Source organism: Pelobates fuscus, chromosome 11, assembly GCF_036172605.1.
Source record: "Pelobates fuscus isolate aPelFus1 chromosome 11, aPelFus1.pri, whole genome shotgun sequence".
NCBI lineage: Eukaryota > Metazoa > Chordata > Amphibia > Anura > Pelobatidae > Pelobates > Pelobates fuscus.
In genome coordinates, this window is record NC_086327.1 from 92,031,917 (window position 1) to 92,047,010 (window position 15,094).

Here is a 15,094-nt window from a genome sequence, read left to right on the forward strand (position 1 = left end):
CTGCCTACAAACTGTAAATAATGGTAGTTTAAATCCATCAATACTCAGGACCTCCATTATCCTTCTTTAATGTTCAACAGAGATTGTTGTAAGACTACAGCTCTCATGATGCTTTGCTGGCCTTATAGAGGTCTGCATCAGCAGTGGATCTATCTTTTGGCATCCCTGGTTTAAAACTTATTTTAGGTCAGGAACGGAAAACCTTTGACACTGCAGCTGCCGTGAGCGTGGTTGCCAAATGACTTCAACAAACATTTATTTATTTGCTCCTTTCTCAAACTGACTCTGTATGAAATTATCTGCCCTACACAAGGTTAATAGCAGCTACTTGCTATGCAGATCCTTTGAATTTAGGCAGGGTGCTGCTAAATGTAGGTTTAGTCTTTTCTAAGGCATTTATTTGCCCCTTTTGTTGATATCCCAGCCGCTTTGTCTCCTGGCTTCTGTAACAGACATCTGGAGCCTGTACTGTTTAGGAATACACAGTAGGAGGAAAAGGGCAATGAATCAGATCATCTGCCCATGTTTGTCAATGAAAGCAGACAGAAGCTCAGGAAACATGTCATGGGTTTTGGCTTGCATTTTCTATGCTCTGTTCAAGCACCACAAACTTTCTATGAAAAATTAAAGCAGGATGAGCCCTTAAAACGTTGAATATTTTGAGATAATAAAAACGAAAAAAAACAAAACAAAACACTAATATATTCTATAATACTATGACTGGTCTCTGCAGGTGTATTCTCTCTATATCAATCTGCTGTTACTCTCACCATCCCCAGTGTATGCTTAGCAAGTTGTGCAGCTCTAAAGTATGTACGTCTAATCACCCAGTCTCAAGTTGACCTTTAATAGCTAGGGCAGCGCATAGTGACAGTGTATCTGTATCAACCTTTTTAGGACAGCGTGTATGTTCTACCATGAGAGGGGTCTTACATATACCCCTCCAAGTGAGCAGTGTAGTATTAGTCAAAGCTCACCATCTCAATAAGGAGTCCCAAATCTTGTTGCAGTGTCAAAGGCACACTCTAGACACCGAAACCACCTTAGTTTATTGAAAAGGTTATGTAGCTCTATTTTTGACAAATTTGTCAAATTGGTAAAAAAAAAACAAAAAAAACACATAGTTTGTAGCTCCACCTCCATGCCCTGTCAGTCAGAGAACTTGTAATTATGCATCGTAGTTCTCATACCAACACATGCCAGTGAGTTTGTATGTGAGCACTGATGTGGTGGGTTTGACTTGCTCCCCAAAAGTCAGTGCTTACAAGTTCATAGACTGCAAATGTCTCTATAATGTTTAGTCCCAAAGACAGGGGCGTTTTAAGGGCTTGCATGCACTCACTGCTGGGAAGTCCTTGCACTTCAGTATGCAGTACTTTAAAGCAGGACACTCAGCTCTACTTTACAGCTTTATTATGTCAGTTTGGCAAATTTATCAAACATAAAGCTGTCACCATAACTACCTCAATAACCTGAAGTGGCTAAGGTGCCTAAAGACTTCCTTTAAATGAATACTCCAACCCCTGTACCTGCTACTACAGGTTATGGTACCAGGCGTGCCCTAACCCCTTTCCAGAGTAGTCTACCAAATTCAATTTCTGCAGGAGAAATCCAATGTCTTCATTGAGCTGAAGAAGGTCCAACGCAGTCAGTGGCTGGGATCGCTTATCTGATGCTCTCAGCCAATGAGCATCGCCCTATACTCATGAGCATGATCTTAACTCAATGGAGCTAAATTGATACTTCTGGAAGGACAAGCTGGATGTGAGGCTGCAACCATGGGACCCAGGTAAAAGGTCAAACCATTCTAAAGTGGTTTGACGAATTGCTCTGGGAGGGTGCCATGGCCCTCCTGGCACAATAAACACCACTAGTTAAAACCTAAACGTTAAATATCTTTGTAATGACTTGCAGAGGTAAGGAAATTATGTACCACTTTATAGATTAAAAATACAACTGCATTTAAAGAGCGCAGTTCAAACTTGATATATAGGCACCCATCCTCAAGAATCAAGGTTTTAACAGGTACTTGCAATGAAATACCTGGGACTGTAATATAATCTGAAGCTGATCAAACGTCCAATATAATATGTACACCAGTAGGTACAGCTGGGGGTGCCCATTAGTAATGTTAAGAAAGAACAGAAAATATAGTTAGATTGTTGCTAAAATTAGTGAAAAGGGAAGAGCAGGTTGGTTAATTAATATAATATAATGAAAATATACCCATTCCACCTGTATCATTATTTGAATTGTATCACAATAAATAAAATAAAAAAGTCTGGTAGGCCAATCAGTGCTGTGATGACAAGATGAGTTAAAGGAACACTATAGTCACCTAAATTACTTTAGCTAAATAAAGCAGTTTTAGTGTATAGATCATTCCCCTGCAATTTCACTGCTCAATTCACTGTCATTTAGGAGTTAAATAATTTTGTTTCTGTTTATGCAACCCTAGCCACACCTCCCCTGGCTATGATTGACAGAGCCTGCATGAAAAAGAAACTGGTTTCACTTTCAAACAGATGTAATTTACCTTAAATAATTGTATCTCAATCTCTAAATTGAACTTTAATCACATACAGGAGGTTCTTGCAGGGTCTAGCAAGATATTAACATAGCAGGGGAAAAGAAAATCCTAATTAAACAGAACTTGCAATAAAGAAAGCCTAAATAGGGCTCTCTTTACAGGAAGTGTTTATGGAAGGCTGTGCAAGTCACATGCAGGGAGGTGTGACTAGGGTTCATAAACAAAGGGATTTAACTCCTAAATGGCAGAGAATTGAGCAGTGAGACTGCAGGGGCATGATTTATACACCAAAACTGCTACATTAAGCTAAAGTTGTTCAGGTGACTATAGTGTCCCTTTAATATAGGAAAATGTAAAAAATTTAAATTGGATCAGGAAAATGGCCTTATTTAAATAAAATATTGAACAATGAACAATTAGCAAAGGTGTGAACGCTGCATTCACTAATTATATATTGATTCAACTTAGATAACATAAAAGCAGGAAACCCTTTTTGAATAATTTATGTAAACAATGTGGGAATCTCTTGAAGGAAGCTGAGAAGGGGGTATTGTGCAAGATAATTACATAAACTACATTAATATTTTGGGAAGCACTCATTGAAACATTGGGATATCTACTGTATGAGATATCCAGGGAACAAGTCTAGCTACTTAGCAAAGACAGACATATTTGGGATTCTAGTTCTTGTGGATTGAAGCTCCAATAATGCTCCTTTGTATCTCAAAGTGCCATAATGATTTCTTGTATTCACAACAATCATACAAAAATTCACTCATCAAAGTTTGATGAAAATCACACAAATATGTAACTTTTCCTTATAAGCAGGTTGATAGATGAATCTTGTTAACAAATGAATTACAACCAGGTCTACATTCTGGAGCTGTGGTAACTGGAGTTTTCTTATAAACACAAATATTCATTAAAATCCAAATGGCACAATTTAAAGGGACACTATAGGCAATAATTGCCTTGGAGGGTTAACTTCTGGGTTGTAAGGTGACTTTTGGTCGGCTAACTGACGCTGTATGTCCTCACTTTATGCATGAGGACATTCAGCGTCAACCAAAACCCCATAGGAAAGCATTATACAACTACTTCCTACGGAGGAAGTCCTAATGCGAGTGCATGTGCATAATGTCCCAGGTGGGTAAGCATAGGCAGAGCCTGAATCACCGCCGAGGGACATCGGCACTGGAATCAGGTAAGCGACAGAAGGGATTTTTAACCCCTTATGCACCACAGGGAGGAGGGGGGGGGGGGGGCGGGATATAGGTCTAGGAAAACAGCTAGAAAATAGTCAATCTGGCATTATAGTTTAGTTACAATGTTTTTCCACATTATCTATTTGGTCAAAAAAAATCCCATTCTGCATTAAACTTACTACAATATGGATCTTAGTGAATAAACCTGTAAGTATAAATATGGTATGTGATACAGAAAGAATTAAACATAGATACACGGTAAACGCAGACATGGTTAGTGCCTACACAAGAACAATAAGAATATAAATAATATATTTAAGGATAAACAAAGGGAAAATATATAATGAAGCTACTTTGAGTGGGAGAAAGGTTAAGGTACAGGGGAGAGATAAGAGGGTATATATTTTTTGAGCTTGTTGGCTTAGGGCCTTTTAGTAAATTCACAGTTTGTATCTGTGTCATAAGAGTCAAAATGTCTCCCCAATCTTGATTGTAGTATTCGTAGATCATTGATTTATCTTAAAATCTAGTGAACATGTGATAACATTTGTCTGGGTTTTTAAGAAGCAAGACACTGTGGATCTGATAAAATTCTAAGGGAAACTCTTAGGACATATTCACTAAACAGCCAAGGCCTCTTTTGTCCAATTCAGTCATTTTAGACAAAAACTTGCTAATTGATCATTGCTCATCATTTTAAATAAATATATATTTACTGTGTCCATCAACAAAGCGAGATGCGGACTCTCTTAAGAAGCCAACGTAATATCTTGAAATTAAGATTTGCAATAATCGTTTAGCTGTTCATATTAGATCAATTACTTTTTATGTTGTATTCTTCTGATTTCTACATGCGACCGTGTCTTTGTGATTTGTAAATGTCTCCAAAACCCTGAGATGGCATAATGTTCTCATGGCGAACAATTCACCATTTGAACAATTTGTCATTATGTATATTTCATATTGAATTATGACATCATATTTTTAGGTTAGATTAAATGTTAGTTTTAAAGTAATGTAAGGACTAAAGTGTTGGGATTTGGGTTAGGGTAACAAAGGGGTTAATGTGGAGTGTGTTAAGGTTAATGCATGTAACTCCCACTTATCCCAGGTAGCATGTCTCAGTGCTGCCTGGGATTAGTGGGAGTTACAGTCCAGGGTGCCGGGTGCTTATAGCAGCTTTTATTTAAATGTCAGAATGTACCACTTGTAATTTGCAAGTGCAACTCCCACTAATATCAGGCAGAGGAACCGATCCGTTTTTTTTTTTTTTTTTTTTAACCTTACTGCATGGAATACAATAACTGCTGTCCCTGACTGTAACTCCCAGTAATCTCAAGATGTATATTTTAATTTTAAATGATCGATATAGAAACATAGAATGTGACGGCAGATAAGAACCATTCGGCCCATCTAGTCTGCCCAATTTTTTAAATACTTTCATTAGTCCCTGGCCTTATCTTATAGTTAGGATAGCCTTATGCCTATCCCACACATACTTAAACTCCTTTACTGTGTTAACCTCTACCACTCCAGTTGGAAGACTATTCGATGCATCCACTACCCTCTCAGTAAAGTAATACTTCCTGATATTTTTAAACTTTTTCCCCTCTAATTTAAGACTCTGTCCTCTTGTTATGGTAGGTTTTTTTTTTGGTTTTTTTTAAATATAGTCTCCTACTTCACTGTGTTGATTCCCTTTATGTAACATATTTTGTTACTTACAAACTTAGAACTAAATACAGATTCTGAGGTTTTATCACCGTACCAAAATTTCAAATGGTTTACACTTATAGCACCTACCTATAATTCACTTGTATGTATGCAGAAATCTAAACAACGTTCTACCTGTTACTGGACTTATTATTAAATACATGTTTAATTACAGACTTTTTAATTCTGTTTACTTTCTCTCTCCTTAGCCAGGCTTATTCTGACTTTCTTACTCACCCCTGCCTCTCTCATTCTCAAAATCTCCATCTGCTGTTTACAGCATTCCAGTCACACGTTAAACACAGACATGGTTAGTGCCTACACAAGAACAATAACAATATATAAATAATATAAATAAGGATAAAACAAAGGTAAAAAATATAATGGAGCTACTTTGAGTGGGAGAAAGGACAAGGTACAGGGGAGAGATGAGAGGGTATACATTTTCTCTCTCTCTCTAACATATCACTTGTTTCTTGATATGCAAATTTTAATATTGTTTAGCTTGTCTTTTCATGTATATTATGAGTCCAATAAAGCATCTATGCATACTGCAATACTCCTTATTTTTGCATCTGAATTACTAGACTAACATAGGGCTCCTTTAAAAAAAAAATTGCATAAGCTTTTGAAACAATTTAATATTTTTGAATATACGCTTTTGAAATAATTTGATATTTTTGCATAAGCTTTTCAATTTATTTTTTCACAATAAAAGAAATATACATATATATATATATATATATATATATATATATATATATAAATCACATTTAAAAAAATGATTTTTCAAAATCCACATCAAGTATATATTAATACATATAATATATTGTCCTTTGTCTGGGCATGCAACATAATGTGTATTAAGAGAAATTTAAAGAATGGATTAGATTATTGTGTAGGTCTTTTTAAATGCAAAACATGCTTTCCTTTCCTTTCATTTTAAATTCTGTTTCAGTATAGTTTTAACATTAGACTTGCATATCAATGGCCTTCCCAATTCATTCTTTTCATATAATGGGTCAACAATATAATTGTTCACAAAGGGGGTACTTGTCCCTGGAACAAACTCTACATGACTTGATTGTCACGAACAGGTAGAGGTGTGAAATTTTAAGGCCCTGGGTAGAATTAACCTGGTGTTAGAGAAGAGGAAAAGTCTGACAGTCTGCACACCTTTGATCTGATGTAGAAACTGTTTGAGTAAATGGAATTTGCTTCACTGGAGTGTGACTGGAGAGTATTTAGGCTTATATTGGTGGCTAGTCCCACCTCTCCTCTCCCAACAGTCCCTCATCCCAAAAAATTGTCAGACTGAATCCAACTGAGGAAACAGGCAGACATACCTTCTAGGTTATCAAACATCTCACCCAGAAGACAATGTAGAGACAAACTACTACAAACTTATTAGAAATACTTCACTGGATACATACTATTTTCTTAAAATCTCTGAAAATATTCAAGTTTCCACGTGTTCTATTCAAGTTATGAGGGAGATCATAGACTTTGGAAAAGTCATGGGTAGACTATCCGCTTGGAAAAGTTGGGATCATCTTTCTGTAATAGACGAGGTTCTTTTGACCTATTCCTCTGACTTAGAGGTAAGTAGTATGTTTTATTATATGTTTTATCTCTGTTTTTACAAATCGATAAATTTGGTTTGGGACATTGCAGAATAATCTAACAAACCTATGTGTACAATTTACTAAGTTCTTTACTGAAAGCATGGCTTACATTGTATTTCAGAATGCAATATAAAAGTGAAGGAAATTTAATTCTATTTACTATGTAATGCAAACGCTGCGGTTTAAGGAGATTTTTTTTAAACATTAATTTTGCACATATCTATACTTTTAAAATGCGTGGTTCATAAATACCAATCTATATATAGACAAGCATCAGAAATACCTATTTTTTTTTTTTATTAGAGGACATTCATGTAGAGTAACAAATCACTTGCGATTCAGGTGTAATTAAGCTGGAGCGATAAAACAAACAAAAAAAAAAGTCTATATATATATATATATATATATATATATATATATATATATACTCAGTAAACCAGGAATTGAGAATCATTGATAAAGTAAATGTATATATGAACCATATTGTAAATATTATTATACTGATTCATTCTATAGCTCAACTATTTTGCCAAAATGTTGCAAATCTGATGTAAAATATTCTCAAATCCTTGTTTAATGAATAAACCCCCATACTCTTCAGACTTTCTAACCTTATTTCTATCAAAGTTGAGTAGCAGTATTGGTCTAGTGATGCGGATGTAAAATAATAAGTTAATCTTAGTATTTTGGAATATTCTTGTCTATTGGACTAACAGAATTTTGGAATGAGATGCTTTAAGATCATCCTCCTTTTAGCAAGTCTAAAGCATTTCATGTGTCACATTTCTGGCAAGGAATCAAAAGTTAAACATGTGGGGGGGCCTATTCACTAAACTATGAATTCCAATGGATTGAGATCTGACTTGCAAATGTTGGGCTAAAATGTTAGAAATACAATCTCCAGTTGAGGCAAAGTTAAGATTTTTTCTAATCGCTCCAGCTTAATTACACCTGAATCGCAAGTGATGTGTTACTGTACAGAAGATGAATGTCCTCTAATAAAAAAATACACTCGTAAAGTAAAAGAAGGGCATGGGATGGATTTAGAGTTGGGATATCATTACAGGCTAAGATGTATTTTCGGATAGCATTAAGGTGACAGAGTTAGAGACAGTTAGGCTACAGGTGCATGCAGAGGATTTGGCTGCAGTTTGGCTGTTTGTGAATAGCCCAATTGGCACATGTATTTAGACATTTAGCTGATCTTAACAGGTAACACAACAATAGCTAAATGAAAATGCAAATACAGACGGAATAACCAAATTCACATTTTCCGAATATCCAAATGGTACTCCCACAGCCAACGTATGGCCACAAGTTAATAGACTGTAATATTTGTTCAACAGATCCCTATCAAGTTAATCACTTAACACCACATTTTAGTGAATTAAATCCAAATTGTAGAGTTGAAGGTGAAAATAGATGCTTTGGAAAAAATCTCCAAGTAAAATATTGGCATTCAGGTTGAATTGGTTAAAATGTGAAAATTCGTAAGCAAAACTTTACTAATCACTTTGACTTGTGCAGAATTAATTTTTATTATTTTATTTTTTTGTATTGCCTCACTAGATTAGGTAGAGCTGTATGATATAGCAGGGTTGCAGACAGACTAAGGCAAGAGCAGGCATCCTTCAGCACTCATTGCATCTCCCATGAGGCCATTGCATTATGGCATCACAGCATTATGGGACACAACACTTAGAGTGCCAAAGGTGGCCATCCTCTGAGCTAATGTATTGAAAACATTCTATGAAATATCGTAGAAATAACTGATAACCTGTATAGTAGGATACAAGGATTGTGCTTACAATCTAAGGCAGGCTTCCCCAAACTCCGGCCCTCCAGATGTTGCTGAACTACAACTCGATTGATTCTCAGCCTACCTATTTCATTCATAGAATCATGGGAGTTGTAGTTCAGCAACATCTGGAGGGCCGGAGTTTGAGGAAGCCTGCTCTAAGGCATAAATAAAACACTTTAAAACAGATTTAACTAAAACGGTAGAACCTCCAATGATACACTGCTAGCCTTAAAGCAACCCCTACTCTAAAATATATAAACGAAAGATGGCTGACTAGGTGTTGCTTAATTATAAAACCTATAATGTATCATTATAAATTCTGGTAAAAAGCTTTTTGGTTAGCCCAAACTATAATCACAAGGGGTTGTTTGCCAATTGCTAAAGAGCGACTTGTCTGCTACATTTGGCTTAATATAGGTTCCATTACCATACTAGGGGGGGAAACGCTGCTACTTTTTATACTGTCTTCATTGTGAATAAAACATTATTGGTACAGAGCGATAGTTGAATACTTACTGTGCAAAAAAAAAGTGCTGTACATTTAGTTATAAAATCCATAATGTTGGAGTACATAGCTAAATCCTTTCAGTGCCACACTGGTATGTCCCTCACTCAGCTGGTAAGCAAAGGGTTAAAGTGACATTGAAATAAGTCTGTATGAAGCCTGCAGTTATAAGACAGGGAGTTGTGATTGATGGTGGTGGAGAGGTGACTAGGCCTATCCAAATCCTTGGCAAGCTGTTTCATGTTTCTGTGTTTATTTGCCTCTTTGGTAGTTTTTGTAAGTAGGTGCTATACATTTTTGTAGCTCAAATTACTGGTGGTTTGTTTTAACTTACACAAGGCTGAAAGGTCCTGTTTGTGTATTTTTGTTTTTTAATTCCTGTAACATAATCTATAGCTGGTAACCCCAGGAATTTTTCAAGCATGATCTGGAATTTCCAGTCGTGCTCTGATGCAGGGGTCACATCCAGTTAACATGTGTGTTAAAGGAGCACTGAAACCTTAGGCAAACATGTATTTCTAATGTTAGTTATCTCCTTCTGTCTTAGATGTTCAGGTCGCCCTTTAGAAGTAAAAATCTTAAATGGACACTCCAGGCACCCAGACCACTTCTGCCCACTGGAGTGGCCTGGGTGCCAACTCCCACTACCCTTAACCATGCAAGTGTAATTATTGCAGTTTTCATAAACTGCAATATTTACCTTGCAGGGTTAAGCTATCCTCTTGTGGCTGTCTACTAGACAGCCACTAGTGGACACTTTCCTATGGGGAGGTCTAATGCGCGTCTGTGGCATTGCCACGCATGCACATTAGGTCTCCCACTCCACCGGCCGTGAATGCGCAGTAGGCATAGGCGGAGATACACTCCGGTAAGTCACTGAAGGGATTTTAACCCCTTCAGCAACTTGGGATGGGGGGGAGAGGGGCACTAGAGGGTCCTGCAGTGCCAGGGAAACAGATGTTTTCCTGGCACTGGAGAGTCCCTTTAACTCATCTGTAGTCCCACGCTGCACCAGTCTCACTGTGGCTGCTGCTCCTCCCCTGGGTGAAATCATCAGTATCTCAGCCAATCCAATGCTTCTCAAGGAAGGAGATGGATGTGTGTGTGTGTGTGTGTGTGTGTGTGTGTGTGTGTGTGTGTGTGTGTGTGTGTGTGTGTATGTATGTATATATATATATATATATATATATACACACACACACACATACACACATACACACACACACACACACACACACACACACTGTCTTTTTTCACAGGAAGGCAGTGTTTACAACTGAGAGACTGCAGGGACAGTCTATTTGCACCAAAAAATCTACTTTAAGCTATAGTGATCTGGTGCTTAGCGTGTCCCTTTAAGCATGATATATATTTAATAACATAGTGATTTTTTTTACTGAGGACCAAACTAGCTAGAGTAGAGACCAAATGTGATTATTCTCAGTTAAAGAAACTCCGGGCATTCTGTAGTAAAGGCTGGATGTGCATCAGCTTATTTGGAGAAAATTGATCGGAGTAGTTTGGGGTCAATTATAAGGCTCAAATTTAAATGAAATTCACAAATCATACTATTGTTTATCAAATTACCACCAAATTGAGACAATACAAAGGGAAAATTAAGATACTAAATTAGCCAGAAATTGTAGCTGAATTACTGCACTTAGCCCCATATTGTGTCTGAGAAGCCCAGCAATTTCTAAAGAAATAATTTGTCACCCATCCTCTATATACATACATGAATACATGAAGAAAAATTGTTAAAAAGTAAATTATTCAAGATATTATAATTAGAATATAATGGGGATCTCTGGTAAAATACCCATAATAACCTGATGACCCTGGAATAATACTTTCTCCACTGCTTCCTGTACCCCATGTACAATAACTCTAAAGCTCTATACTTCTGTTTGGCTAATGGACTCTCCCATATTTAAAATTATGGGAAAAAAAACAAGACAATTATTTTTTGTGAATGTTGGCAAATGATTTTTCATAGGCTTACATCTTGGTATTAATTCCTGTTTTAAAAAAGTTACAACATTAAAAGTTTCTATTTACGACACAAGGTTTTCTTACATAATAGCTTTTAAATTGTTAAAAATGTAACAATATAATTTAACCATACCATATATTGTTACATTTTGCAACATTAACATTACTTAAAATGAGACAGCAATTGGGTGGAGAAACATTGTTTTTAATTTTGGAGACATCTACGTGCCCGCCTACTGCACCATTGTGAGCCCCTCCTTCAACGTACAAAAAAGGGTCTGTTTTTCTTAAAGGTGCAGAGTCACATTGGAATAAGGAATGCTCTATTACCATGCCACCCTGTGTGCCATTTCAGCAATGCAATCTGTTTTATTGACTGTTGACTTTCTACTGTGCTGTTGACACAAAGCTCACACCCTCTGCAACCTCCTCTTAACTAAGCCCTAAACGGCATGGGATTTGATATTAATTAGCATTTAGCACAGCAAGGTAGGCAGACAGCACTTGGAGCACAAAAGAGATGTATGCGTCTCTTATCAGATTACGCCACTAAATATTTTTAGCACAGGGATTTTCATGAAAAACAATGGCATTTATTCCATATTTAGAGTACAGCCTGTTCTGCCAGAGGTATGTATTTATTAGTTTATAAACTATTTAATGGATAGAATTGTTTATATTATAGAATATGTTGGTTCTTTTTGTACAGATGGTAATAGAGGTTACATTTTAAATGTGTATATTTTTTCTGCCCCCACCTTACTCTTTCTGCATTGAAGGTTCGTATTCAAGAGGTTAAGGAGTTTTCTTAAAAATATGTATTTTTCTTACTTTTGTTTAAAAAAACAAACAAAAAAAAAAACGCTTTTTTACAGCACAAATCCAAAATCATTGACAACAGTTTAACTGACTTTCCCCCTTTTAATTGTGCTGTTATTTTAACCCCTTAAGGACACATGACATGTGTGACATGTCATGATTCCCTTTTATTCCAGAAGTTTGGTCCTTAAGGGGTTAAACTGTTAAGTGTTAAGCCTTTATTTTGAATTGATTTCTTATCGGTTTGGTAGTGGATGTATACATTTTATAGACTTATTGTTATTAATCGATATATGCACTTCATTTATTAATATGCTTATTTTTTGCATATTAAATATGGGGTTAATCATATAACAGTAAAAATGCTAATAAGGTGGTAGATTTTGTTAATTGCATTTAATATGAGGGTTAAAAAAAAAAAAAAAAAAAAAAAGTCTAGTCTTTAAGAATCTCCACAATAGGTTTTTGCTTGGCTTTTGTGAGTTCACCAGTGTGTAATTAGCAGAATGTGAATATGTCAGGAAGGGTTTGGGTCGCTCATAAAGCCCCTGAGAATAGCAGTGCCTAGGATTAGCCAGCTCTGGAGAACAAGTAAGGGATTTGGGAGCTATGTCTTTTGTCTGCGTGAAGATGTGTCTGAAATCAGGCATGTGTTGTGTTTTTCATGAATGTAGACTGGATTCATCTGAAACATTTAGCAAATAGCTAGAATTCCAACCTCCCACTGCTCCTTGTATAATACTAGTTGTTTGTCTATATATCAATCTACCTGTCTGTCTATGTAGATTTGTCTGTCTATTTATATTTGTCTCTAAGTCTATATGTCTGTCTGTTTCTGTGTTGCGATTGATCAACAACAGTGACAGGGATGATTGACTTAATTTTCACCTAAATTACAATGTATTTTTATTTTTCTCTCTTGTTCTGCTTTGTTTTTGGACTGTTGAGATAAGGTCATACAAAATATCATCTTTATTGTTTTAGGCTCCTGGAAGAAGGAGGAAGAATATGACTGAATTCCTTGGGGACACCAATATCCCAATGCCAGATACTCAGCAGATTTTCAGTTCTCTTCCCAATAACGGCTCTGATACCTGGAAAAACCGAGCTGCCAGTCGATTTAGTGGATTCTTTGGAACAGGAACTACTGGGCCATTCGGAAAGGTAAATGTTAAAAGTGTCATCTCTTACTGACATGGAATGTATGTTTGACCTTTATATTTATGGAGACAATACATAATGTGGATCTGTGTATTATGGCAAGACAATCTAAATCTGCAGATCGCATAAACCACAAGACCGAACAATGATACTGGGCCTTTGCCGTACCCAATGTGAGACCTCGATTAATACATTAGTATTATCATCAATACACTGTGCTAATCTGGAGGTCATCTACTATGGCAATTTGTAGAAATGTTAAGTATATTTTGTTACTTTATGATCTACTTTTGAATGAGGCCATAAGCTATCTCCTGATATTACATGCATGAGGACATCTTACCTGACAACCTCTGTTGCAAAAGCAAAGTATTCTGAAACAGGTTACAAAGAATGATGGGTAAGATGCACATGTTCAGCAAGCCAAAATCTTAATTGGAACATCTGATAACAATACATCAGATGATTGCCAATTAATTTGGCAGCCATTCTCCAATGGCCATTGAAGTGTAGGCTCACCTGCTTGCACTTAAACGGCCATTGGAGTGATACTAATAAAAACTCCAGTTATATAGTGTGCACAAGGATTTGGGATAGTGTGAAAGTAACGTTTTATTGTATGTATGGAGGCTGTGTACTATAGTCATTGCTGCCGCCCAGGAGTAATGTGAGTTTGAACACAGGGCTTAATTCTGTATATTCTGATGCAAAAGTGTTTTTATTTTTAGAAGGACAGAAACAATCATTTAATTTTAACCAGATTACAGACAGATCAACATATTTTAATAAAGATTATACAATATGTTGTATATTTGATTATTTAACTTGTTTCAGGAAGCCATCAGTAACATTAAATATAAGTTCATTTAATTTGATATGGTTAAAAACATTTTTTTTTTTTAACGGCTGAGCTATAAAGCATTTAGTATGAAAGAAAAAAAAAACATTTTGTCTTTTTTTCTGCATAAAAGTGTCAGTTTATTATAATTTGTTAACCCTGTATGTGCTCCTATGTGTTTCTGACCAGCTGCCTGTTATGCAGGTAGTAAATACCTTGCGATTGGCATTCTGTCAAAGCAGAAGCAATAGAATACAAGTACATGCATTCTCTCTTTTGTTGATGAGATGATTATTTTACTTTGAATATGACATTACAAAGGAAGCCTAATAGACATAGTTATGTATTTATTTAACTCCTTGAGGCCCTGTGTTTGGTGTACTTCATAATTTCTCTCTCTGATATTAACAGTACTCCTTGTTATAATGCTGTACGAAAAAGCCAAACCATTTTACTATTGAATACATGGAAAATTATTATCGGATCAATAAAATCAATTTATCATACAAAGCAAAGATATTTATCTGTTATAAGTAAACATATATAATATATCCATCAATTTAGAATGTGTTGATATTATAAACTAGAAATAATCATAATAATATTATATAATTTTGGCAGAAGAAAATAGGCTCTCGCTCAAAAACTGTGAATTACACATACACAGTTAAAATTAGGGAGTGTTGTAATTCTTTTGTGTGCCACTCATGGGTACAATCAATTTCTCTACAAAGAGTGATGCTGCTATTGAAGCTGGGAGATGCAATTACTTCTCATAACACTGCAATAACGCATAAAACGTGCAATTTTATTTGTTCTACAAGGATCTACACCCTTCAACAAGCATTTACAGAATTACCGTAAATGCTGGGATTAGAAATTTCAACCCCTGGTCTCAGTATATT

General features: G+C 35.9%; 1 protein-coding gene across 3 annotated transcripts in view; it reads left to right on the forward strand.

The window, feature by feature from the left end:
• Positions 1 to 15,094, forward strand: part of PLEKHG5 (pleckstrin homology and RhoGEF domain containing G5) — a 336,555-nt gene that overhangs the window by 303,765 nt on the left and 17,696 nt on the right. For all 3 annotated transcript variants that reach the window (XM_063436446.1, XM_063436447.1, XM_063436448.1), the window contains one exon: positions 13,175 to 13,354. In XM_063436446.1, the coding sequence (XP_063292516.1) occupies positions 13,175 to 13,354 (180 nt within the window). The remainder of the gene's footprint in view (positions 1 to 13,174; positions 13,355 to 15,094) is intronic.